We start from the raw sequence: 25,346 nt of genomic DNA on the forward strand, positions 1-25,346 counted from the left end.
GGGGTATACATATATAAAAAAAATCAATGGGTATACCATCAAAATTCAAAAGAATATTTTTAATTTTTAATTTTTTTAATATACCTCTTTGTCAATATCCCTCACTTTAGATCTCCTAGCCTACCTTAATAGAGTTCTTTTGCATTTTTCTAACTTTTTCCCCCTCCCCTCGCAACTTTGGCTAAGAGAAGGGAGAGGTATCTTCTCCTCCCTCGAGTATATTTTCAATTTTCTCCTTTTCTTTTTTCCTTCATTCCTCTTGTCTTCTTCTCTTTGTCCCCTCCTTCTCTTGCTCTTTCAGGATCTCTTCTTTCCATTCCAAACCATTACTGAGCTCGGTCGCTCCCCCATCGTCGATGCCTATGTCGTTGTCATTGTCGTTGCCATCTCCTCTTCAACACCATCGCTCCTTTCCCCTACCCTCCATAGCGTCTCACTTATCTCCTCTTCCATATACTGTCATCATTCGTAGTAACATATTGTAGCTCTTTCCTCTCTATTTCCACCCGTCTAAGATGATTGTTGAGCCACTATTTACTTTGCTCGTCTTTCTTTAGCTTTTTGTTGGGCTATTAAACTACACCGCTTTAAAATCCCCAAAGATCGAGATGAAGCTATAGTTAGCAGACCAATGATATTTATAAGATTTGAGAGTTATTTTATTTTGGAAAAATTGCATATAACACTTTATCTATTAATAAAATTATGGTTTACATCCTATATTTTTACTATTTACAAATCGAGCCCTATAATTTAACGAATATGTACAGAAAATACCTTCCTGCTAGATCAGTTAGTTAAACTTAACCAAATCTCCGAGTTAAGCTAATTAAACTAAAAATTACAAAAATAACCTTAACTAAGTCATACTAAGGGCATTTTAATCATTTTAAAAATAAGCGTATTTTGATCATTTATCTCTACTTAACGGAATATTCTGACAGTATTACTTCAAATATAATTTAATGGGTTTTCTGCACATATTCGCTAAATCAAAATGTTCAATTTGTAAATAATAAAAATATAGGGTGTAAACCACAGTTACGTTATAACAGGATATTATATACAAATTTTCCTTTGATCTTTTATCTTGTTCGCCCAGTGGGTAATTTCCTTGTAGTGCCGGTAGTGAGACTGTTTCAATATATATATATATATAGGTTTACCAAATCTATAAAATCTCTTTGAATTCATTTACTTACGGGCTTTCGAGAAAAGAATCTCAAGTTTATATGGGCTAAAGTTGAGTGAATAACACCTAACTAAATTTAATTTCCTCTTTTATTATCCTTGAGTTTGAGAAGATGCCTAACTTCAAACTCCCCCCAAACATTCCATTCCCAATCCAAAATCTTCTACCAGTAGTTAGTTCTCAACAACCTCATTTCTATCATCACATTATTAATTCTACTACGAGACAAGAGTGATTGCAATTACAGACACGCTCTTATTCCACTTGTCCACGTTGATGGCGAGGTTTGAGTTAATATTTTAATTAGTCTAATAAGATCAAAAGGAAACATGATTAGATTAACCTCCATTCCATTTTAATCACGATCACTATCAAGATGACAGAAGGCAGGCTGCCTTTTCATGATTAATACACAATCTAATTATGCAAATAATATTAAACTTAATTAGGGCAAGATGGGTGCTTAGTGTTAATCTTAACTAGTTATGTCATAAGAACTAATTAATTAAATATATAAAAATCAACATTATAGAAACTCATGTCAACTCTTAGATCCCGCACATTTCAAATTGAATATAGAGAGTTTCTATATGCGCAATTAGAACCGTCGAATATAAATATCATACATTATTATTTGTAATTAAATATAGAGAGTTTTAGTTTGTGTGATCAGAATTACTGAGTTACAATTCAAGAAGTTGATATAATATATCAAAGTTTTAAAATAAAAGATTTATCTTTTAAATGATACCTAAGTTTTGCTTGGTGTCACATCATATGTATATATATCCCTTCAAAAGGTATCTTTTAGATGCACATATAGCTTAGAAATGCATGCTTGCATTTATGCCCCCCTTACCACTATATGTGATATTATATATACATGCAGACATTTTTCAACTTTTAAATCCCAAGAATATGGCTTTATATGTAGACATATCTCAAGGGTATCCATGTTTTTTTATATATATATATTTTGGTAAACCTACAAAGAATTGAAGGAAACAGTGGGAAAATAATAGAGAATTAAGGTGCAAACAAGATAACATATGTTTAGTATTAAGCTAATATGTCACCTAATAAACATCTAATTGTGTTTCATGAACCCTATTATCCTGTCTTTTGCCCTTTTTTTTGACATGGTAAGTAAATAAATATAACATACATGAATAACAGCTTATGTAATTAAAAACACTCTATGTTTTATTTTCATTAGTTTTTTTTTAAATAGTTAGTTACTGTATAGATAAATTAAATTAATTATAGATGTAAAATAATCGTTCTTACTTCATGTTAAGTTTTTTCAAAGATTAAGCTAAAAATTAAAATGGGTACTAGATTTTAAAATAAAATGAGGCATTTTAATTACTTTAATATATGTTTTAGTTTTAAAAGTAACATAATACTTTGTTGTGTTAACTGCTGCTAGGTTAAAGTTAATGGCATTTTTGAGATAATTAAAAGTAAAATGTAAGGATTGAATAAATTTTTAATAAATTTGACTATGAACTTGATAACTAAACCTTCGGTTGCTAATCTTCATCCATAAGTAATTATAGATGTAAAGTAATCTTATTAACTTCTAATAAGCTTTTTTTCAAAGATTAAGATGAAAAATAAAACAAGAATTAAAATCAAATGAGAGATATTTTCATTATTTTAATTTTCTATTTTTAAAAGTAACAAAATATTTTCTATTCTGTCAATTACTGTTAGGTTAAAGTTAACGATGTTTTTGAGGTATTAAACACATAAGATGTTAATTGATACATTTTCCTAGAATATTCTAACATCAATCTGACTGTGAACTTGATAACTAAACCTAATCTTTTGGGTTGCTAATCTTCATCCATAAGTAAACTACAGTATAAGTTTTATCTCTATATCTCATGGCAATCATAATAGAAGCCATTAAAGTAGACCCAAGTATCTACCAAATGGCCAATAATGAGCTCCAACTTAAATAAACTAGCATGTCCACCTCTCACCAAATGAGACGAGTTACAAATAGCTCCATGCAAGAGAATAACAATAAAACAACTAAGAATAAGACAAAGGGATCAAAGAATAATAACCAAGAAGCATATACCCACCTCACTCCTTTCTTACATTCATATATATAATGTGTGTTTAAAAGTATACGCAATTAATCCAACTCACAACCTATGGCAGTACCTGAGACCACCACCATTACTACTACTACTACTACTACTACTACTACTACTACTACTACTACTACTACAGTTGCTGGCAGAAACCCTAAGCCGACCGGTGGCCGTGGGCATCGCCGTTTTGTGGGCGTCAGGCAGCGGCCGTCCGGCAGGTGGGTGGCCGAGATCAAGGACTCGACGCAGCACGTCCGGCTCTGGCTCGGCACCTTCGACACCGCCGAGGAGGCCGCGAGGGCCTACGACGAGGCCGCCCGGGCGCTGCGCGGCGACAACGCGCGAACCAACTTTGGCTCGCCGCCGGGCGGGGGCGGCGGCATAAGCTTCTCTTCGTCGAAGCATAGATTGAACAAGAATCTTGACAGTATCATAGCTAGGGCAACTGAGGGAAGGTCTTCTAAGACTAGGGTTAGTGACCACCTCACCTTTGCCGGTGTATTCCATAGGAGCCAGGGCTTATCTAACAAGTGTCAGCTGGACACTAAGAGCATGGAGAAGGTGGTGCAACCTAGCTTTATAGTTCCAAGGACTATGGAAGAGCCATTGGATTGGAGTAGTAATGGAGATGAGATGGGAATGTTTCATGGAAGGTTTGAAGGAGAGGTGGTAGGATCAACAAAGAGGTTTAAGGTCTCTTCTTCTGTAATCGTTCCTCCTACTTTTAGTGCTTCTCAATATTATGAAGAGAGAAGTGATCATTAGTTTGGTTAATGTGTGTTTATGAGTTGCAATGTTATAACTAATTGAGGTCATGAGAATTAAAGCTTTCCTTCCTAAGGAAGGGAAGTTTAGTTAATTTTATATTAATGACTTCCCTAATGGGTATTATTCCCCAAAAACTAGCTTATTTGTCATGGGTGTGTGTTTTTTTTCCTATTTTAATTGCCTCTTTTTCCTAATTAATCTGTTGGTCTTAGACCAATCAAATGAAGGACTCCTATAAGCTAGCTCTTGATCATTGATGCTTAAATATAAAGGATGGAGATGAAGAAAGGAGACAAGAAAGATGATCAGAAGAAAAGAATTTCTCAAGTAGTAGTATGTGTGTGAACCTTTTATTTCTTATACCTCATTTGCCATCAAAAGGCATTGCTACCTTCTTACTTGGGCAATCCAAAAGAGAATCCTATTCCTTTATTAGTCTCTATCAAAGTGGGATTTTTTCTTCAATAAGTTTGGACAAATATTTAGCCTCCTTGTACTTTAGATCAAAGTTATTTTTATTAATTTAAACTTTGTTTTACGTTTCATTATAAAAAAGAGGTATATTTAATATAAAACATAAATGTATTAAGTTTCAAGAACTCAATCTTATTATTACTAAAATCTAATATATCCTTTTCTGTAAAAAAAAAAACTCTATATTTAACCCTTGAACATTACAATTAAATTAAAAGGCTCTTGAATAGTCTAAATTCATCATCTAATAGGAGAAAAAGAAGTCATTATACTTGATTTTAGACCAATCAAGCTTGTAATATCTCAACTTAATTGCAAAGTTTCCCACATTTCACAGGAATATCTAAGAAATATAACTTTGTTTACTCGTGAAATATGCATAAGCTTATTTCAGTACAAGCCTCTTTATAATATAATAATTAAATACTAATTTATCTTAATACTAGTTTATTAATATTTATTTCTCTTTCCTCTTATATTCTATCTAATATTTATATTTATTAATTATAATTTTACTCTTAAAAAGACATCATTTTAATCAATTATTTTATCTCTCTCCTCCTTTTTTCTCTTCTCTTTTCTCTTCTTATCCATCCATTAAAATATATTTTAATCATGTCCTAAAATATCTGAACTTTTTATATCACATCAAATATAATAATTACATCACTATACTTATTTACAACTGAATATTATAACTGTTTAAATTGATATAAACTTTCTTATGCAAGTATTAAAAATACGTATAACAAAACTAGCATGAAAGCTATTTTAACCATTAAATGCCCATAAGAGACGTGGGAAGAAGGCTCGTCAAGTAGGAGAGTAGCTTGTTGATTTGTTTTTTGTATTTTATTTCTTTGTTTTTATATGCCTCACTTGTCATTTCAATTGATAACATTATCTTCTTGCTAGAAAAATCCAAAAAAAAAATTATATATTTATCTGAAGTAAGTCTCTTGCGAATGGATTTTATTTTCTATAGATTTAGTTTAATAGTAAATCACGCAAAGTTGGGATCTACTCATTGGCATTAGGTGAAGATCACTCTCACAATACTAGTTTTTAATCAAATGGATCAATTCCTTTTCAACAAGATAAATATTGGACATTTATAAAATCATATATATATATATATATATATAAACAAAGAGAAATATATTTTGAGACTAAAATAGTTAATTTTCTTCTTGTAACCCTATTAAATAGCCTCTGAAAAAAATCCTACCAGAGCATTTCTCCCCTAATTCGGCTAGGAGGGGAGAAGCATTCTTTTTCTTTCGTTGTTTTTCAACCATGATGCTGTTGTAAGGCCACAATTTCTTGCCCTTCTCCATTTAGTACTCTCTTTTCTTCTCATAGACATCGATCTCTTCACTTTTGCCACTCTCTTAGTCTAGTTAACTATCTCTTTGTAGGTTGTCTATCCGTATTGATTATTAATTTTCGTATCAGTGGCCTTCAATGTAGTTGCCTCTGGGTGTCATGCAAGGTTATATGTGTTTGGGTCTAACAATAGTCACGACAGAGGCACCGGATGTAGGACTCTTTTCCCATACAACGTCATCTGGGCCATGTGATTTGTATTATCCTCTATGTGCTCTTCAGGATTGTTATATTGTACTCCTTTTGTTATATCTTAGATGTTTAAAAGTTGTATTGCGCGTTCATGGGCCCTCACCTAATATCATCATCTCTATTGTGTATCAAGCCTATATCACAACTAGGAGCTAGCCAAAGAAAACCAAAAATATCTAATAAAAGGCACAATACCTAGATTCAACAAATGGCGGGAAGTGAGCAAGAGGCAACATGTAGTAGATGTATTAGCATCAACGGAGATGAGAAGGGAGGAGGTGCCATTAGATCAAGAGAATGACTAGAACTGATTGATACTGTGCATAGGAGAAGGAAAGGAAAAGGAGGAGGGCAGAGCGGCAATAGAGATGGATGGCATGATGACAATGGTCGTGGCTATAGTGCCCACTATGATGGTAATAAACATAGCGACCTCGAAAGTGGTGGATAGGGCTGTCAAAAAAGTTCATGGGCTCGTGAGGATCGTGGGCTCGACTCGAGCTCTAAATGAGCCAAGCCGAGCTGAAGCTAGCTCGCCCGAGCTTGGCTCGATTAGGCTTGATAATATAGCAGTATATATATAAGGTGACTATATCTAGTATCCTTGAAATAATTGTATATTATATTTTCACAAAAGTTAACCTCCTCGGCTCCTCTCTCCTCATTCTTTGTCAAAATTGATTAGGGCAATCTTAGGCCCCCTGGTCCACCAACATTAGAATGGCGAGATCAAGTCTCTTTACCTTCTTCCGGCCTCGTCTCTGCCCCTAGTTCACCGACATCACCTCCCCCCAAATGAAAATGGGCTATCTTCTCTAGCCTCTTCCTCTTCTCCTCCTTCCACCTTCAAATATAGACGCTAATTCTGACCTGAAGATTAGCCCTTCTCAAAACAATGGCGATTGGTGTCGCAAGTTCGTACATGAAGATGACCAAAGGTCAAGATGCTCCCACAAAGGAGATCTATCCTAGAGAGCTCAATCAACCTATAGTCCCCCCAAGTTGGTGGTCTTAGCTATTTATTTTGTGATCTAATTACCTCATTGGATCTTTTATCGTAGGATTAGAAATATACAGATTTGTGGGTGTATTCCACCGATTGATCCTGAATACTTTTGCTTTCAAAACAATTCCAAGGCCCTTTCCCTCCTTTGCCGCCTCATTGATGCCTAGCCTTCGAATACTTCGATCGAGCTGTCGAACCAAGCTTGAGCCTCATCAATCTAGAGATAAGCTAAGCTGTGTTAAGCTTTTTCTAGCTCGATTTGAGCTTGAGCTAGAAAATTCGAGCAATTGAGTTGAGACAAGCTAGGCCTAGCTCACTCAAGCTTGGCTAGTTTACATCTCTAGTGGTGGAGCGAGCCATTAGGGAATAGTAAATAGAGAAAGGAGGACAAGAAGAGAGGAAGGACGGAAAAGGAAAGAAACATGAAGAATAGGAACAAAGAAATAAGGAGAAAGAGGATAAAGAAAAGAGAGAGAATGAGAAAAAAAATTTGAAGTTTGTTTGAAGGTTGTTTGAAGCTTGTTTTAAAGTATGTTTGAAGCTTTTTTAAAGTTTATTCAAAGCTTGTTTGAACAACTTCGAACGTATCTTTCCTGAGAGCTCTAAAAGATAAAGCTAAGTATTTTGTTCGACTTCGATTGTCCGAAGATGTTCGAACAGAATTTCGAACTAGATTTTTCTGAAAGCTCTAGAAAAATAATATTGAGTAGCTTGTTCGAAGTATGTTCGAAGTTGAACAAGACTTTCTCGAGAGCTCTAAAAAAATAATACTGAGTTTGTTCAAAGTTGTTCAAACAAGACTTTCCTGAGAGCTCCAGAAAAATAATACTGAGTTATTTATTTGAAGTTGTTCAAACAAACTTCGAACAAGATTAAATCATTCAAAGCAGCTTTTAATGGGTTTGTTCGAACATGTCGAGAAATGTTCACTTTTTTAATTTAGATTAAGGTTTGAGAAGCTTACTTTTTGGGAGCTATAAAAAAAGTCTTAAAAAAATGGCACAACTCCTGGACGCCAAAAAATCTCCGGAGATCATTCAAAGAGAGAGTTTGGGAAATCAATGTTTTATCTTGTTGGAGTTCAACTACATTGAAAATTTAATTCGATATTATCTCAAGGGTTATAGAGGCAAGCTTACAACCTTTAGAGTCATCAAGGTTGCGTACTAAGCACGGAAAGTGGTGTATTGTCAAGCAAAATACTATTAAGAGGATTGTGGAAAATAACAATCGGGTTGTAAGTATTTTTATAGTGCTTGATTTGATCTTACAAAAGATATCTATGATTTTTTACCATTGGTTGAAAAGAAATTTTTCCACGTTAAAATTATTGTGTTTGATTGTACCTTATGTTTCATATTTTGATTGTCTCCTATCATTCTAAGTAAAATAGATCTTTTAGAGATAATTAAACATTTTCATGGGAGAGAGGAGAGGGGAGAGGGAGGTGATCTCCGGTTCGGATCCGAGAACCGTCAAGTAAAAAAGTCTGTTTGAAGCTTGTTCAAAGCTCATTCGAGACTTGTTTGAACAACTTTGAACGTATCTTGCCTAAGAGCTCCAGAAGATAAAGCTGAGTATTTTGTTCGAAGTTTGTTCAAACAAACTTTGATTGTTCAAACAGAATTTCGAACCAGATTTTTTTGAAAGCTCTAGAAAAATAATATTGAGTAGCTTGTTCGAAGTATGTTCGAAGTTGAACAAGACTTTCCCGAGAGCTCTAGAAAAATAATATTGAGTTTGTTCAAAGTTATTTAAACAAGACTTTTTTGAGAGCTCCAGATAAATAATGCTGAGTTATTTGTTCAAAGTTGTTCGAAGTTGTTCGAACAAACTTCGAACAAGATTAAATCATTCGAAGTAGCTTTTAATGGGTTTGTTTGAACATGTCGAGAAATGTTCATTTTTTTAGTCTAGATTAAGGTTTGAGAAGCTTACTTTTTAGGAGCTATAAAAGAGAAAGTCTTAAAAAAAAAACTTCTAGACGCCAAAAAATCTCCTTGGAGATTATTCAAAGAGAGAGTTTGGGAGATCAATATTTTTATCTTGTTGGAGTTCAACTACATTGAAGATTTAATTCGATATTATCTCAAAAGTTATAGAGGCAAGCTTACAACCTTAAAGAACATCAAGGTTTGGTACCAAGCACGGAAAATGGTGTATTGTCAAGCAAAATATTATTAAGAGGATTGTGAAAAATAACAATCCGGTTGTAAGTATTTTTATAGTGTGCTTGATTTGATCTTATAGAAGATATCTATGATTTTTACCATTGGTTGAAAAGAAATTTTTCCACATTAAAATTATTGTGTTTGATTGTGTCTTATGTTTCATATTTTGATTGTCTCCTATCATTCTAAGTAAAATAGATCTTTTAGAGATAGTTAAACATTTTCATGGGAGAGAGGAGAGGGGAGAGGGAGGCGATCTCCGGTTCGAATCCGAGAACCATCAATTAGGGGAGAAAACAATTTCGTCCCAAACCCAGCAGATCTCATTTCCTAAATTTGAAACTCACCTATTTGAACAGTTCTTTTTGGGTCCAATGTTTTTAAAAATCTATCAAAAATAGGTCTATCCATTTTTTTTAGGAAAAGAATTATTTATCTTCGGTTCCGCATCAGTCGCAATAGTTGCAAAGATTTTTTTTCCAATTGCGGATAAAAGAATGATGTTTTAATGAACGTCACTTTTCTCCACGTGGCAACCGACCATTGGCCAAAAAAGGCTTCTCCCTTGACGTCGTCGCATATATAACTCTCTCTTCTCTCGGACAAGAGATATCTCCTGTTCGTTTTGCCGGCGCCTAGGGTTCTTCTTCAGATCCCAATTTTTTTCTCTCTCTCTCGAGGTGAGATCTTCGATCAGATCTTTCTAAGTTCTTGTTTATGCTCTGGGAGCCATCAGATCTACATCTGTTTGCTCTTATATTTGAATCTTTGCTTCAGATCTGTAGGTTTTGGCATCTGATTCGGTGATTTCGATGTCGTATGCGTTTTATTTGGGGAGTGAATCATTATTTCTCTTTCTGGACTCTTGATCTGTTTGTTTATTTCATTTTTCGGGTGTCTTCTTGCTTTATTTGAGTTTATTGATTGGCTGTTTATCTTTGGTTTGTTGTTCTTTAAATCTGGAATTTTCTTTTAACCAGGGATTTGTGAAGTATGAACTTTGATAAGGTTGCTATTGGTCAATGCAAGAGTAATTTTATAAACCCTAAAATCTTGCAAGAGTAATTTTATAAACCCTAAAATCTTGCAAGAGTAATTTTATAAACCCTAAAATCTTGCAGATCATGTAGTGAATAAGATGTCACTTTTTTAGTTATGTTTAAAATTTTAACGATGTTTCGATAGAAGTCATTGTAAAGCATATTCCTGGTGATCACTTATCATAATTTGAGTTTTTGAGATGGTTGACAAAATTTGTTTCTTGTTCTTGTTGGTACCGAACAAGATTTAGTATTAATTTGATATGCTTGTGCTTTTCTTCCTGCAATACCTTTTATCAAAAGGGTTAGGTTGGACCATACGCACACCGTGGCTCACCTCATAGCAACGCAACAACAAACACACACACCTATTAGGGCCCCATATACCTTTTGCAGACGCTCTCTTAATGCCCTCCAGGAATATGCTATAGCATCATTCTGTTAGCTGCTTCTTAAGTTTATGAAGTTTCCAATAATTCCGTTTCTAAGTAGGAAAAATGATCATAACTTTAAGAAGAAAGAAACATAGGGATCATGATCTCACACTTATGAAGAAAGGAAAATACTTTCTATATTCATGGCGTCCTGCCCATTCCCCTCTGATCCTGTTCCCACTCCAAATCTCTGAGATTCATATGATAAGGTAACTAGCATAAATTGGCAAGAAAAAGGATAAGCTGAACCTAGATGAATTATCTTATGTTTGAATAGGACTTTAGATTGAAAGTTCATACCTATTAAAGGGCTAATGCAATATTAAACTCTTTTCCCTAATTTTTGGTTTACTTTCTTCTTAAAACTAAATAAACAATGAATCCAATTAGATTATGATCACTGAGCATATTGTGATACCCTTGTTATCTTGGGATTGAAGAAAACAACGCTGATTTGCAGAATCGTCTGGCAGTTCTTCTGTTACATATTTCCATGTCTAGACATCTAGAAGTTTATGGTATTTTCTTATTTCGAATGACTACATTCCTAAAGACTTTACTTGCATTCCTTTTTCTTTTTGTCAATTTTTAAGTATCACATTTTATTTGCATTGTCATGTATGATATATTGGTAGTTGTTATTTATGGATCTTTTACTTATCTTTCATTATTCTATACCTTTAACAGTTTAACTATTCTATTATACAATCCAAGTTCCTTATGCTTGATTTAGTTTACGTATTCTTATCAAATGTGGTTATTTATCCCTTCATTTTTCAGCCTGGAGTATATTGCAGTCAAATCGCCTGTTTAAAATGAGGCCCATTTTCTGTGGCAATTTTGAATATGACGCCCGCCAGTCTGATCTTGAGCGACTTTTCAGCAGATATGGAAAGGTGGACCGGGTAGATATGAAGTCAGGTATCTATCCATCTCTATGCAAGCATCTCTACTGTTTGAGGTTTTGAGCTGACTTTTGACTTGTATAACAATACTCTTCTTCCCCCGAACCTTCATTTCATAAATGCATAAATACAGAGTCTAATCAGAAACTACAAAGGGGATGATGATATTGGGTGCACATGGTATTGTGAACCTGTATCATCCCCTTTTCTTCTTGCTATATATGTTTCAAATGCATACGAGATTTAGCACAACTAATTATGAATGAGGTAATATCTACTTTCTGAAATTTGGTTAATTTATGCTACATTAATCTTGTAAACTTCGAACGGTTTACACGTGAGAAATGCTCTCTACACCAGCGCCGCCATAAACTTGTAGCCACGCCATTGTTACTGTCTCTAGAGCAGGAGAACCCACCATGTCGAAGATGTGATCTTTGAGAAAACTGCATTGGCCTGTCAGTTGCTAGATTGCAAGAAGTTTCATCAGCATGTCATTGCCATGGGAATTACTTTCTCAAGTCCTGCTGGAGAAGTGGGAATCAGGATAAGTTTAGCAAAGCAGTTCTTTTTAAAGGTAAAGTCCCATACTCAACAATTTCTTTGACGCAGGAATATCTTGGAGCACCCGTGCTCTTCCTGGTTGATGGACTGGGCATCACCTTTCCTGCCATTGCCCGCCTCATCTTCTTATGTATTTCCAGGAGCTGATCTGATCCACAATTTACTATGGCATCTGTTCACCTGGAAACATATCCCACGCGACCATTGCCTTCCATTTTCCATGAACTTTGCCCCCCCTCCCCTCTCCGATCATCTTTTCCATGCCGATCTTGCGGCCAGGCTGGACAATAGATGGAGATGGACAGTCTGTATAAGTCCTGCCACGAGAGACTTACTTTTGGAAAATTGTACTCTGACGTCATTTAGTTCTCCATATAAGGTCTGTTCCTGATTTTCGCCCATTAGTAGATGTAGCTTTTACAGAGCGAACAGTTTCTGAATGATTTATGTGAGCCACGAGACTCAGTTTTCACTATCTATTTTTCTTTTTTTCCCTTCTCTTTTATAGGTTTGTTACTCTGAATTATTTCTTTATTATTGAGAACATATTCTTTTTGGATTTAACTGTACAGGTTTTGCGTTTGTCTATATGGATGATGAACGTGATGCTGAAGATGCTATTCGAGGACTTGACAGGATAGAATTTGGTAGACAAGGACGCCGACTTCGTGTTGAGTGGACAAAGGTAACAGTTTGATGTGACTAGTTGATAGCACAGTGTACAACATTGAGAATCTTCTTATGCTGATCTTACACTAACTCTAAACACTTTACTGTAGCAAGAACGCGGCGGTAGGCGGTCTGGCAGTTCTAGAAGATCTCCAGCTAATACGAAACCCACAAAAACCTTGTTTGTGATAAATTTTGATCCTATCAATACCAGGATGAGAGATTTGGAGAGACACTTTGAACCTTATGGAAAGATTTTGAATATAAGAATCAGAAGAAATTTCGCCTTCATTCAGTTTGAGTCGCAAGAGGATGCCACTAAAGCATTGGATGGTACAAATATGAGGTTGATATCTAGCTTTCCCTATATGCGTAATCTTTCATGTATGCCTTGATTTCTGCATTGTCTTTTGAAAGTAAAAGTTTTTCACATTTGTTATGGAAAGTTGAAACGTCTTATAGCACTATCAGTTTCTCCCTTCACTGTTAAGCATTTGAGAAGTACTTGCTGGTTCATCCCAATCAGTCAGTAAGACAGAACTTAGATTTAAATGGGCATATGAGGAAGCATCATCAAAGAAAGTAAAGGACATATAAGAAACACTCTTCAATGTATGTATCAAACAGTACGCATAGACTACTCTGTTGCACTCTTTGTTTATCTTGTTACTTTTGGATTATACTAGTCTTTCTCTAAAGATGTGAGACCTAGGTGTTACCATGGTGGAAGTAGGCTTTGCTTAGTTGTCGTGAGTACTACTAATGCTAACTTACACACAATCAGTAGGATTGGAGTTGGATTTCCATTCTTATGGTCTCAATTCGATTTATATAGCTAATGCACTGCATACCCTTTTGAAGAGCTTCATTACATCAGAACCTGGAAGTTTTACATTGTCTTTTATTTAGTATTGAAGAAAATAATTAGTGTTCTTTTTGAAGTTCTTGTTTCTTGTTAACTTTCATGTCACTAATTCTGTTTTTGTTTCTTTGGGTGATGCTTTCCTTTGGTTTCTTTCTTGCCTTGGGTGCAGCAAATTGATGGATCGGGTTATTTCAGTGGAGTATGCACTTCGTGATGATGATGAAAGAAGAAATGGGTACAGCCCTGATCGAAAAGGCCGAGATAGATCCCCAGATAGGAGTCGTGATCGTGGCCGATCTCCAAGTCCCTATGGTAGAGGCAGAGAGAGGGGCAGCCCTGACTATGGTCGTGGTACCAGCCCATATGGCAAACCAGATCAAAGGGGTAGTCCCAATTATGGAAGAGCTGAAAGTCCTTATGAGAGGCACCGCAGGTTAGTATAACTATGATAAGATTTTTCATATTTAATATTCTTTATTATGTAGAGAAATCTTTTCTAATTTATTCTGTTTGACACAATTATGCTATTTGCTGGTGCAGCCGTTCTCCTCCTCCAAGACAGGAAAGGCAGTGAAAGCTATGATTCCTGTGTGATTCTGTGTTACCTGTTAGTGCTGCACTTAAATAGGTGTGCTAGAAGACATGGTCTTCCTTGTTTAACTGACAAATTTCTAGGGAACTAGCACTGACTATTTTTTTCCTGATTTGTAGACTTTGTAATGGGTTTACTGCTCTGCTTGTGTTAGACTATTGTATCTTAAAAGATCAGTGGTTTGCTATTACTCTTCTAGTTAACAAAAATGAATTCTCCTTGCCTTTGATACATTGGATGCTGTAGATGCAAATGGTTGCTGCTTTTCCATGTAGTTTCAGGGACATAGTATTTGACATCTCTGACTCAAAGTTAGCATAGCTGCAACTCTGTTAAGCAGCCATATGAATGATATTCAAGTTACTCTATAAACTAGACATAAGATCATATGTTGCAAGTTGCTTCGGATTGTAGGAGTCAAAGTTGCTGTCTTTAAAGTACCCACAACTATCCTGCTTGGGAGCTCGATTATCTTGATTTTTTGCAACTGATTTTAATACATTGGGGTATGCAATTCCAATGGCACAAATAACCTCTCTCCCATAGTTTCCTGTATGTCTCACTTGGTTTTGAGTTAGTTTATCTACGAATTGCAGAAATGAGTTACTTCTGAGCATAACCATGGGGAGCTCCAGTGAAGAATTTTGCCTCCTTTCCACTCAAAATTTTAGAGTTGGTATCAAAAAAAACAATTGATTCATCTCCAACCCAAAAGGATCAAATGCGGACATAGAATTGCAACTGATATGATGGGAAGTGAATAAAAGAAGTTGGGTGTTTTACTGTGTTATAGTAGCTCAGATCCAAATTACTCCCCACTTTAAACTGGATGCATGATATTTATCAGATTCAGATTCTGGTCCAATATAAATCAATTTTTTCATATTATATTTTAGAGAAGCTCGGGAAATTAACGGCCTCCCAGTAGAGCCATTGCTGCTGGTTTCGAACATAGGAATACTCATAACCACGTCAACCCTTTGAATCATCAGCAGCAAATTCTCCATATTATTCTTTGGAAATCCTGATAGGATTACTCAATAACTTATCAAATAAGGATTAGGACCCCGAAGGACATCATATGAGTCTAACTTTGATGCCACTCCTAATTGCACATAAAAGTGTATAGGAACATATATTAATGACCATCCAAAGTACCAACAGTTGATAATCATATGCTAATTCCAGATAAGGGAACATAAGGCCATCATGTGAGGCATAATTCTCAGATAAGCTTTGGCTCATTATCCAGTAGCCATGAAGCTATATTCTGGCTCATATCTGTTCTTCTGAAGTGGTTATTACTAATAAGAGAGATGGTCTTCAATGGAATAAAGAGTTCTTATTCTTCAAGCCATTTTGGACTTTGCAGGAGCAGGAAGCAACTGTCAAACAAAGGCCATTAGAGAGTTAACTTTCTTAGACAATTTATTGAAATCTATTATCAGCACAAAGCATCAAGTAATACCTGATAACATGAGATCAGGGAGGTAACGAAACCAAATGCTCCCGTAACACGGGGAGTGACCTTCTTCGGTGCTAGTTGAAGAAGGCCAACAGCAACCACTATGTCCATTGCTGACTTAATAAGAGAGAGCAATCTCTCATTGGACTTCTGTAGCTTTATTTGATATTGCTCATCCTGCAATCACCACAGAGAGGAGAATTGATAAGTGGAAACAACTTCAAACCAAGCAGGGAAAGAATTGCAGTAGAACATACTTCGTATTTATCCTTGTGTTTTAGCTCCCGTTCTAACTTCTTCATTGATTTGGATAGCCTTTGAAGCTCTCCCAACTATAAAAGTATGGATTCACGTTATAAATCTCCATTAAATCATGAAGAAAAGACACTATACTCCTACATTATAGCTTGTAAAACAGTAATTCTTCCGGAAAAAGCGGACCTCAACTAAGGTGCCACAGGCAGAAGAACCCAGCCAACAGTAAAGTGATATCCTTGCAATTAGCTCTGCTCGTTCTTTGTTCTGCGAAAACCAATATTAAGCAAATTATATTGCCTAAGCCAGCAGCGAGCACAAAGAATTTTCAGAAGGAAATTAGAGAAAGGAGAGCCAAACCTTGTATATCCCTGTCCTGCCTGCCCACACAATTTGATCTAGAAACAGGAAAGTTGATAGCAATGCATTTTTGGACTGTAACAGCCAATGCCATGCAACAGAAAGATAAGCATTAAACCACTGAAATGAGAATACCTAATTCTCGCGAGAGAAGCTATTAGTTAAACAACATTATTAAGAATACTAATATCCCCTTACCTTTCCAAGTAAAATCAGTGGAAGAGGAGTTCCTTGAGGAGGTGGACTAATTAAGCCATGCAGGTCGTTAACAAACTGCAAAGAGTAGGCAGATGATGCTACATATTGAGCTAAAAATGATTGACATACTATGCTGTTCAAATTCCAGATGTTAAGCTAATAAAACAGGTCAAAAAGGATGACCTTAAAAAGTCGAAAAACTTTCCGGGCAAGACTAGTTGATTTGTCGACATTTTGTGCAGTGCCAGGTTCTCCATTGCTCACAAATTTCGATCCATATTGAATAGCCCTGCAAATCTTATCTCTGGCTTCAGCCTTGTTCAGGTATAGAACTAACAGACCGAGTTCCGCCCGTGTAGCATCCAACGTAGTCATCTTATCCAAGAGACCTGCTGAGGTTAAAGGTGCAACTCAGTGAACCAATAAGTCCACAAACAGAAGAAGGGTCTACAGAAAGGAATAGTGGTACAGGAAACAAGAAAAAGTCTAAATATATGACGTTAAAACTACCAAAGTATTGTTTACTGCAACGATCAATCAATCATTCAATAACAGTATAACAATAAATGAAAATAGAACAATATATTAAGGGAAAATTACATTCTGACCCCCTTGACTGTAAGCCAGTATCACTTAGCATAATTCAAGAATTCTTTTTTTATTAACAAGCTGACCACTCCAACTATCATATTTCTACAAATTTGCCCTTCCATTATCCTCTGTTAAGATTTTTCTAGGAAATTTTTTTTAATAAATTTTTTTTTGACAAGGATGCCTTTATCTCTCCTCTAAATCACAAACTCTAACATATTCCCAAACCCTATGTTTTCTTTCTTCTCCATCTCTCTATCTTCTTCTAATGCGAACCCAAAACACATGTTTCTTTCTCCTCCATCTGTTTATCATCTTCTTCCTTTAACTCCTATACAGAACTTATATTCTCTTTTCTTGCATCTATTTCATCATCATCTTCTTCTACCTAAATACCAAAACTAAAATCTATCTCTTCTTCCTCATACATCTCTCCATTATCTTCTTTCTCAAATCTAATCCCAAAGACTGTCGTCTCTTTCTCCTCCATCTCTTCATTGTATCCATTAATCCCAAAACAAATCTCATCTCCTCTTCTCAGTTAAGAGATCCATGCCTCCATCAACAACAAAAGAGTCTCTAGTCCCAACTATTTGGGATCAGCTATTCTCAGTTAAGAGTTCTAAGGTTTAAAAAAAGAAACTTTACTTTACGGTACAAAATATTCACAAAGTATAACCAAAGGGGTCCATGCCGCTGTTACCCCGCGTCATGCTTCACAAAGAAAACCCTGGTCTTCATTAGAAGACCCCAAAAACCATTTGTAAGTAAGATATTCTTGTGGGTGATATGTCATATATGTCTATAATAAAGGGGGTCACATGTAATTTTCCCAAATATTAAGAAAGGAGAAAAACTAAAACAGTCAGATATAGCTATCCTACGAGTAAATCATAAACTTAAGTCTGGTTGGACTAACAAAACTATTGAACTTCTGGAAAAGCTGCAATAATGCACAGAACCGGCTTTAGGACTGATCTAGTTTCCAACTGAAAAGTAAAGCATTTGTATTATGTTTATGTTTCATATGGTAGAATACAGGAAAGAGAAGAATGTTAAAAAGAGGAGAAGGACAAGAGTATATAACAAGAATTGAGACATAGATGTAAAATGGCACTGCTTGATGTTTCTTCTATCACTAGAGCTACAATCTTAAATCTAATCACTCTATTAAATCTAGTTTGGGGTCCATTTGACATCATTGCCACTATCTCTCTTTCTTTTCTTTCTTTTTTCCTAATTGTCATTTTGGTTTACATAAAAAGACAACAAGAACATCATTTGGTAGGCATCAATCTATTGTTCGTGTAGACAGAAAACTTTGTTAGGCATCAAATCACATTAATTTTCCTTTTCAAATATACAAGAGCATCCAAGCACTGTTCAATCTCAAAATATATATTCTTGGGACCAATGTATCGAAAACAATACCATATAGGATTTTGATGACGGAATACAAATAAGAGAAAGGAATGCATTAATGATCAACACTATTTTAGTTCTTTAAGTATCATAACTAGAGAATCCAAAAGCACATAGTGACTGACATCAGATATCAAAAAGACCGCCAAATCAATAATGTTCTCTCCAATAAAATGTTCCTTCCCAACGTCCAGACATAAACTAACACATCCTTTCATTCCTTCAAGTCAGCCTCCAATGGAAAGCCTGGGACTTTTAGACTCTGATAACAAGCTGATCCATACTGTACCTCTTTAAAATCGCAGATTGCAGTAGGAGCTCATTCTAGAGGTAAAGATGAGCACATGCAACAAGCAAACAATGGCAAGAGAAACATTGCCAGCTCAACGGAATAAGGACACAAAGGCAGGTGGTAATGGCAGTAGAATATGTCTAGGCACTCGACATCCCTACCTCCTGAGCAGGTAGAGAAGACAAATACCAAGAGAGATATAAGCAAGAGTAAGTATCCAAGTTGAAATAGGATTCACATGGCTACAGACTCATAAATCATGAATCAGTTTGGAAGAGGTAGGCTGATACATGTGAAAAATAGCTATATGCTCATGCTCGCTGACAATTAAAAAGTATTAAGCGGAGATGTTAGCAGATAAGGCATCACAATAGAGGATGATAATGAGTAAAAGAAAGCAACTATGGAAAGGATGCTGATGATGTGTGGAAGATGTACAGATAAGGGGTCTTTTGATAGGGAGTTGAATACATCCCGCTTCAATACCCCAAGACAACAATTACTCCATATTCGATTATTTATTCAAAATTTCCAACTTTACCTCAAGAACTTGAACACCCATATCACACAAAGGAGCAAACAGAAAACCAAAAACTATTTCATACTGAAGGAACTATTGAGAAATACCAATTTTGCATCAAAAACATAAAGACCCACATCACATAAAGGGAGAAAAAAGGCAGACACGAATCGGAAAAAGAAACAGGAACCGGATTTATGCACGCCACCAACAAAATAACTCCAACAGCATGGCATAACAGGCGATGACAGATGGGATAGGATGATTACCCAACGAGAAAGACGAGGATTCGAGAGTTGGGTTTCGATTCACCGGCTTGGCCGAGCTTTAAATTTGATAACTAGAACAAGAAAGGAGTACCCAAAATAAAAGAGGCTCTTTTATTAGATTTATCTGGATTGATGGATAGGCTCTCCCACCTCGAACACCACAACACCTCGCGAGTAACAAGTCCGATAAAAATATATATATATTTCATATTAACAAAAAGGCTGCGCGGTTTATAGACTCGGACCCAAAAATAGACACCCTCCCCCCCCCGCGAAACTTTCCTGGGTCCCGCGTTATTTTCGCGCTGCGGTCTCTTTGCGAGTCGAATTACGCGGTCGCTTTTGGCTCGCGATGTGGATGGATGTCTATCTTTAACTATGGGACGTGTGTTGTGTAGGTTGTCCGAGTTCTGACCGTTGGATTTGAGGGGGTTTGATGATGATGTGAGGTGATGGACGGCTGGGATGGGGTGCCGCCTTAATATTCGAGATTAATCCGAATGGTATCGAGTGGGATTATTATAATAATAATCCGATCGGGGGGATTAAGATAATTAAGAGTTAAGAGTGTAGACCACGGTCTTCATTAGGTCAATTGTAATCCATTAAGAACAAAAAGAAAGAGTTCATCATGTTGGATTGTTTTCTAATTTCTGTTTCTTAAACTAAAAACTAATATGAAAATGTTAATAAATAAAATAAAATTTTGCATATAATAATGATTTATGCCTTATATTTTTATTATTTGTTAATCGAATCTTATAACTTAGTGATTATATATACAGAAAACATATTAATTAAATCTAACTAAACCTCTGGGTTAAATTAACTATACTAATAGAATTACGAAAATACCCTCAATCTAGTCGTACTAAGGACATTTCAATTATTTTAAACATAAGAATATTTTAGTTATTTTTTAAAATAAAATAATTCTACTTAACGGAATATTCTATCTAAAATAGAATATTTATTAAATCATAAGGCTCAATTTATAAATAATAAAAATGTATAATATAAACCCCAATTTCGTTAGAAAAACAAGGTGTTATATCCCAATTTAAATAATATGATATTAGCTTGGTTCATTATTTTTGTCCTAAATAGATATTATAACTAATCCAATCTCATTATCTCACAAACAAACACACACTTAGTCTGGATACTTTAAGAAAAAGTACACTTTTATCTCCTTATAGTTATGGCTAATATAATAATTAGAATAGTTACAAGAAAAGAACACTTTAAGGAAAAATGCTTTTATATATTTTTTATTTGTGTTATTTAACCCTCTTATAATCTATGATAGACTATTAGTTTTATTTGTTAAAACTAATGGTGAAGATAATTTGTTTTAGTTGTTAAACTTTTGATCATTTCAATTAATATATCTCTTTTTAAATTTTATTTTATAATGTCTAAAATACAAAAGTGAGAAAGATTGATAAGAAAAATATATATATATATATATATTGACAATATTTTCTTTAAAAAAAAGCATAACACAAAAAAGGATTTCTATAAAAAAAATACTTCTAATTAGTTGACATAAACAAAAAGGATTTGGTCATTTTATATTAAAATTAACATCAATTAATTTTAAAAAGTAATATATTAATCTCTTTGTAGTGTCACTTTAAACTTTTATTAGTGTACTCATCATTGTTCTATTTTGATGTAAAATTATAATCATGGTTATCTTTGGATCTAAAATCTAATGGTTATACATAGATTATAATTACAATGAGGTTAAATAACGCAAATAAAAGTCCATTAAATGACTCTAAATAATATTAATCCTCGTACTATTATATCACGCAAATCTAATCCAATATACTAGTGCATGTATTACTTTGTATATGAAAATACATTATTTTTAATTCTCTATACTTCTTTTGGAAAAAAAAAATCTTACTTGCTTTTACGTGTTACATCATACATATAAAAGAATATAATTCGGCAAGATCTATAAATATAGACCCAACCAGTAGTGTAAGTGGTTAAATTACTATCACTTGTGAAAGAAATCATGAATATGTAACCCACTTTACCACTCTTAGCATAAAGTTGATTTATGATGAAAAATTCAGGTGAGCATCACGTGCATATAATTTGGGCTTATTATGATCCGTGTGAATTTTAATGGCTTATTATAATATAAATATATATATATATATATTTTGTACGTAATTAGGCTAGGGGCTCATAATATATATATAAATTGAATATATACTTTTATTGGACTTGTATCTATAAGAAGGAAAAACTAACCATATACATCAAAAAAAAAAAAAAAAAAAACTAACCTTAGTATCCTTATATTATTTTGTTCATATTTTTAAACCATGTCAGTTTTGATTTATGCTCAAGTTGAAGTCAAATACTTGATTGTTTTAACTTATATTAAGACTTATATAAACATGCTATGACATAATTAAATGGTCCTATTTTAAACCAACACAAATTGATCTCCTTCAAGTAAATACAAAATGGAGTCAATTAGTTTGTTTTCCTATTTCTAAGGGTCTTAAATTGGAATTTAATGAAATTATTAATTGAAATTGAATGTAAATAAGATCCAATAAACTAAACCAATATATAACAATCATATCACATGAAACCTTTTCAATACAAGATATTTCATTGGCTTAACACTATAGTTTAATTTGTCATACATATACCTTATTTAATCAGAATTTATTGAAAGATATTTAGCAAGATAGCATATCTTTATAGGACAAAATTAAAATAAAATTATTATTAAAAGAAATAAAAATTTGTGGATATTACAATTAGATCAGAGTTAAAAAATTTAAATTTAAAAATATTCAAGTAGCATGAGCTAAGTATAATTTGATTGGGGACAAGAATAAGCAAAGCATTGACCCAATATCATATTAAGTACATTTAGTCATTGGGTGTGGGTGAGTATCATATCAAAAGGTAATAATAATACAACAAATTGGTCTTTGCCAAGTTGGCACACAAATCCATAGCTTGGACATTATGGCAAGCCCTAGACTAAAGAGTTTTTGACCATTCCAAACTTGTTTTCTTTTATGCATCTATTGCACTTTAAATTTTAAATATAAATTAGATGAATTAAAAAAAAATTGTTGGCCGCTAAAAAAATTACAAAGTGATCCAATAATTTTTAAATTTAAATTGCTAGCTGAATTTATATGAATTTTTATCATCATACTAAATCATTTTCTTAGTTGTTTTTAAATTTCTATATAAATTGTTGATCTAATCAGCGATTTTCTAACTCACTTAGTAATTTTTAGTATAATTCGTGACTTATATGTAAAAATTTAATAACCGCTAAGAAAATTACAAAGTGGTTAAATAATTTTTCTTTAAACTCACTAACCAAATTTATATGAATTTTTGTTCATCGTACTTAACAATTTTCATGGCAGTTTTTAAATTTTCATATATATTGTTGATCTAATCAGCGATTTTCTAACTCACTTAGACTTATATTTAAATTTCAAGATGAATTAAACACGCGATAAATAAAAAATAAAATTTGGCAGACATACAATATTAAAAAATAATCCACTCCTTGTACCTAGATTATTGATTTAATGCATCCTAAAAAATCATTTGAAATTCATATATTAGGTATATAGTAGAGGAATAATAATGCACATGTTATTAAAGAGTCACTCTGCCACTATACATCTTTGGACATCATGTGAGCATTTATAGCATTTTGATCATCTTACCAATCACCTTTCCTTGATATGTTTGTTGGCCACAATGTAAACTAGATCTTAGGAATAATATGTAATTAAATGATCAATATTTTAAGTTATCTTAGATTCCATTTGATTAGAAGTAAATAAATAAAGAAGTGTGTGGTCTTATTGTGCAAATGTACATGTGGGTTTATTTTCCTTTAAAAAAAAAACTTCTTTAATCCAATAGAGTCATAAAGGCAGAATGCACTATTGTGGTTGGTTGAGTTCTCTTTTTGGAGTTTATTTTTGTGTGGTCCTCAAGACCCAACCACCTTGTTAAGAGAATGACCCATTCAAGGTTGGAATATATCTCTCCCTCTCTCTCTCTCTCTCTCTTCTTATAAGTAAACATATTTTTTGGTGAGTGGAATATTATCTAAATTGTGAAGATTTGCTAATATGCAGAGTTAGAGGAGATTTTTCTTTTTAGTATATTATCATATGTAATTTAAGTTAGCATATCGATTGCGTGTATCTGATGATAACGATCATTTTTGAAATCGGATTAATTATAGCGTTGTCGTATATATACGATAAGCGTGTGTGTATTTGATAATGTGCCAAAATATAGAATTTAGACAGAGGGGATGGTTGTCATCTATAAGGTCTTTATATCAAATCATGCAACTAAGAGAGAAGACAAATGATATTTCAATACTTGCCTCTAATTTTGCTCTCCTCATCTCATCCAAATAGGCCAAAAATTATCTAGCACTTCATAAGATTGATCAAAAGTAGTGGTCATCTCTTGAATATGTAAGGGAAGAAAGCTCTTGAGAGTCATATTTTTAATAATTTATTAGCACGTATGGACTAACATTCACACAGTTTTGTACCTAGAAAATCCACCCATTAAGAGGGTTACAAAAAAAGAAAGGGCCCCATCAGTTAAACATGCTTGAAATAATGCATGGCAATAATTGGTGTGACTAGGAATCCATAACACTCAAAAACAGGGAACTCGATATGATCATAATTGGTTGTCTGAATTCTAGAACTAATGTCACAACTGACTTCCAATAAGCATCCTCTAATTGGCCTTGGAATCTTTGATAGTTGGTGGTGGAAGAGATGCAAATCTGCAACTCCAACTCCAACTCTCCATTGTTGTGCAATTAATTATTGGGATTTTATGCCTAGTGAGTAACATGACAAACTATGCGGCTTCTTCTCCTACCTACACCTCATATGGCCCTGCTTGTCCATGTCACACGCTTTCATCCAGCAATGCAGCTGCCTCTGAGCTCAGAGATGCTGCTGACAAGTCTTAAGCTTTCAACAAGGGCTTGTGAGTGGGTGGGTGGGTGGGTGGGTGGATGGGTCTAACAAGAGGGTTGGCATTAATTCGGCAATTAAACCATCATCTCACATTGGCAGCATTAAGCTTAAAGAAGAAGAAGATGTTTATATTTTCAATGGTAAGTTTTGCAAATGAAGCATTTTGGTTGCCAAGGCATCCAAGTCAATGAAGGAAGGCATCCAAGTCAATGAAGGAAGGCATCTCTAACACAAGCACCCAGTGAATAGTTTAAACCCTAATGGTATTAAGATTATAAAAAAAAAAAAAGAGGGAATGATGAGCTCATAATAGAGACAAGAACAAGTGTAGAGCATCCTTCCAAATCCCACTACAACAACCCATAAACATCTTTCCTCAATTCTGTTTGGGAACTGGGCAGTGGTCCCCCTCCCAAATCTGACAGAGAGATGAGATGAGATGAGATGAGATGAGATGAGATGAGAGATTACAGAGTCAAAACAAAAGTTTTTAACAATTGGTATATGAATCATGATTCATCTCCTTGTTTGGTCTGCCCTTTAACATTGGTATATGATATATATATATATATATGTGATGAAGAATA

General features: G+C 34.3%; 2 protein-coding genes across 6 annotated transcripts; one reads left to right on the forward strand and one right to left on the reverse strand.

Moving 5' to 3' along the window:
- Positions 1-9,900: 9,900 nt before the first annotated feature.
- LOC140769387 (serine/arginine-rich splicing factor RS41) lies at positions 9,901-14,596 on the forward strand. 4 transcript variants are annotated; one of them, XM_073110089.1, is made up of 6 exons: positions 9,901-9,974; positions 11,549-11,689; positions 12,810-12,922; positions 13,017-13,252; positions 13,941-14,204; positions 14,312-14,596. In XM_073110089.1, exons 2-6 carry the CDS (start codon positions 11,584-11,586, stop codon positions 14,343-14,345), a joined length of 753 nt encoding a protein of 250 aa, XP_072966190.1. In that variant the 5' UTR covers positions 9,901-9,974; positions 11,549-11,583; the 3' UTR covers positions 14,346-14,596. The 4 variants fall into 4 exon arrangements, with proteins under 4 accessions (XP_072966190.1, XP_072966207.1, XP_072966198.1 ...); XM_073110106.1 differs by lacking the exons at positions 9,901-9,974; positions 11,549-11,689 and adding an exon at positions 11,738-12,685; XM_073110097.1 differs by lacking the exons at positions 9,901-9,974; positions 11,549-11,689 and adding an exon at positions 11,739-12,616.
- Positions 14,597-15,472: 876 nt separating this feature from the next.
- On the reverse strand, positions 15,473-19,909 carry LOC140777127 (peroxisomal membrane protein 11-5-like). 2 transcript variants are annotated; one of them, XM_073121050.1, is made up of 8 exons: positions 19,736-19,909; positions 16,825-17,030; positions 16,642-16,716; positions 16,444-16,518; positions 16,270-16,350; positions 16,086-16,160; positions 15,832-16,005; positions 15,473-15,748 (listed from the first exon to the last, which is right to left on the reverse strand). In XM_073121050.1, the coding sequence occupies exons 2-8, from the start codon at positions 17,014-17,016 to the stop codon at positions 15,713-15,715; spliced, it is 708 nt and encodes a 235-aa protein (XP_072977151.1). In that variant the 5' UTR covers positions 17,017-17,030; positions 19,736-19,909; the 3' UTR covers positions 15,473-15,712. The 2 variants fall into 2 exon arrangements, with proteins under 2 accessions (XP_072977151.1, XP_072977142.1); XM_073121041.1 differs by having other exon boundaries at positions 16,825-17,033.
- Positions 19,910-25,346: the final 5,437 nt, after the last annotated feature.

This window comes from Typha angustifolia, chromosome 2 (genome assembly GCF_048772165.1).
Source record: "Typha angustifolia cultivar Huaian chromosome 2, ASM4877216v1, whole genome shotgun sequence".
Lineage (NCBI taxonomy): Eukaryota > Viridiplantae > Streptophyta > Magnoliopsida > Poales > Typhaceae > Typha > Typha angustifolia.

Excerpts from the sequence above, each read along its gene's own strand:
- LOC140769387 (XM_073110089.1), top strand. The coding sequence starts at position 11,584 with ATGAGGCCCATTTTCTGTGGCAATTTTGAATATGACGCCCGCCAGTCT. Across the intron at positions 12,923-13,016 it reads TTCGTGTTGAGTGGACAAAG|CAAGAACGCGGCGGTAGGCG; the intron begins GTAACAGTTTGA and ends ACTTTACTGTAG. Across the intron at positions 14,205-14,311 it reads CCTTATGAGAGGCACCGCAG|CCGTTCTCCTCCTCCAAGAC; the intron begins GTTAGTATAACT and ends TTGCTGGTGCAG.
- LOC140777127 (XM_073121050.1), bottom strand. The coding sequence starts at position 17,016 with ATGACTACGTTGGATGCTACACGGGCGGAACTCGGTCTGTTAGTTCTA. Across the intron at positions 16,351-16,443 it reads GCAGGACAGGGATATACAAG|AACAAAGAACGAGCAGAGCT; the intron begins GTTTGGCTCTCC and ends TGGTTTTCGCAG. Across the intron at positions 16,161-16,269 it reads CCTGTGGCACCTTAGTTGAG|TTGGGAGAGCTTCAAAGGCT; the intron begins GTCCGCTTTTTC and ends ATACTTTTATAG.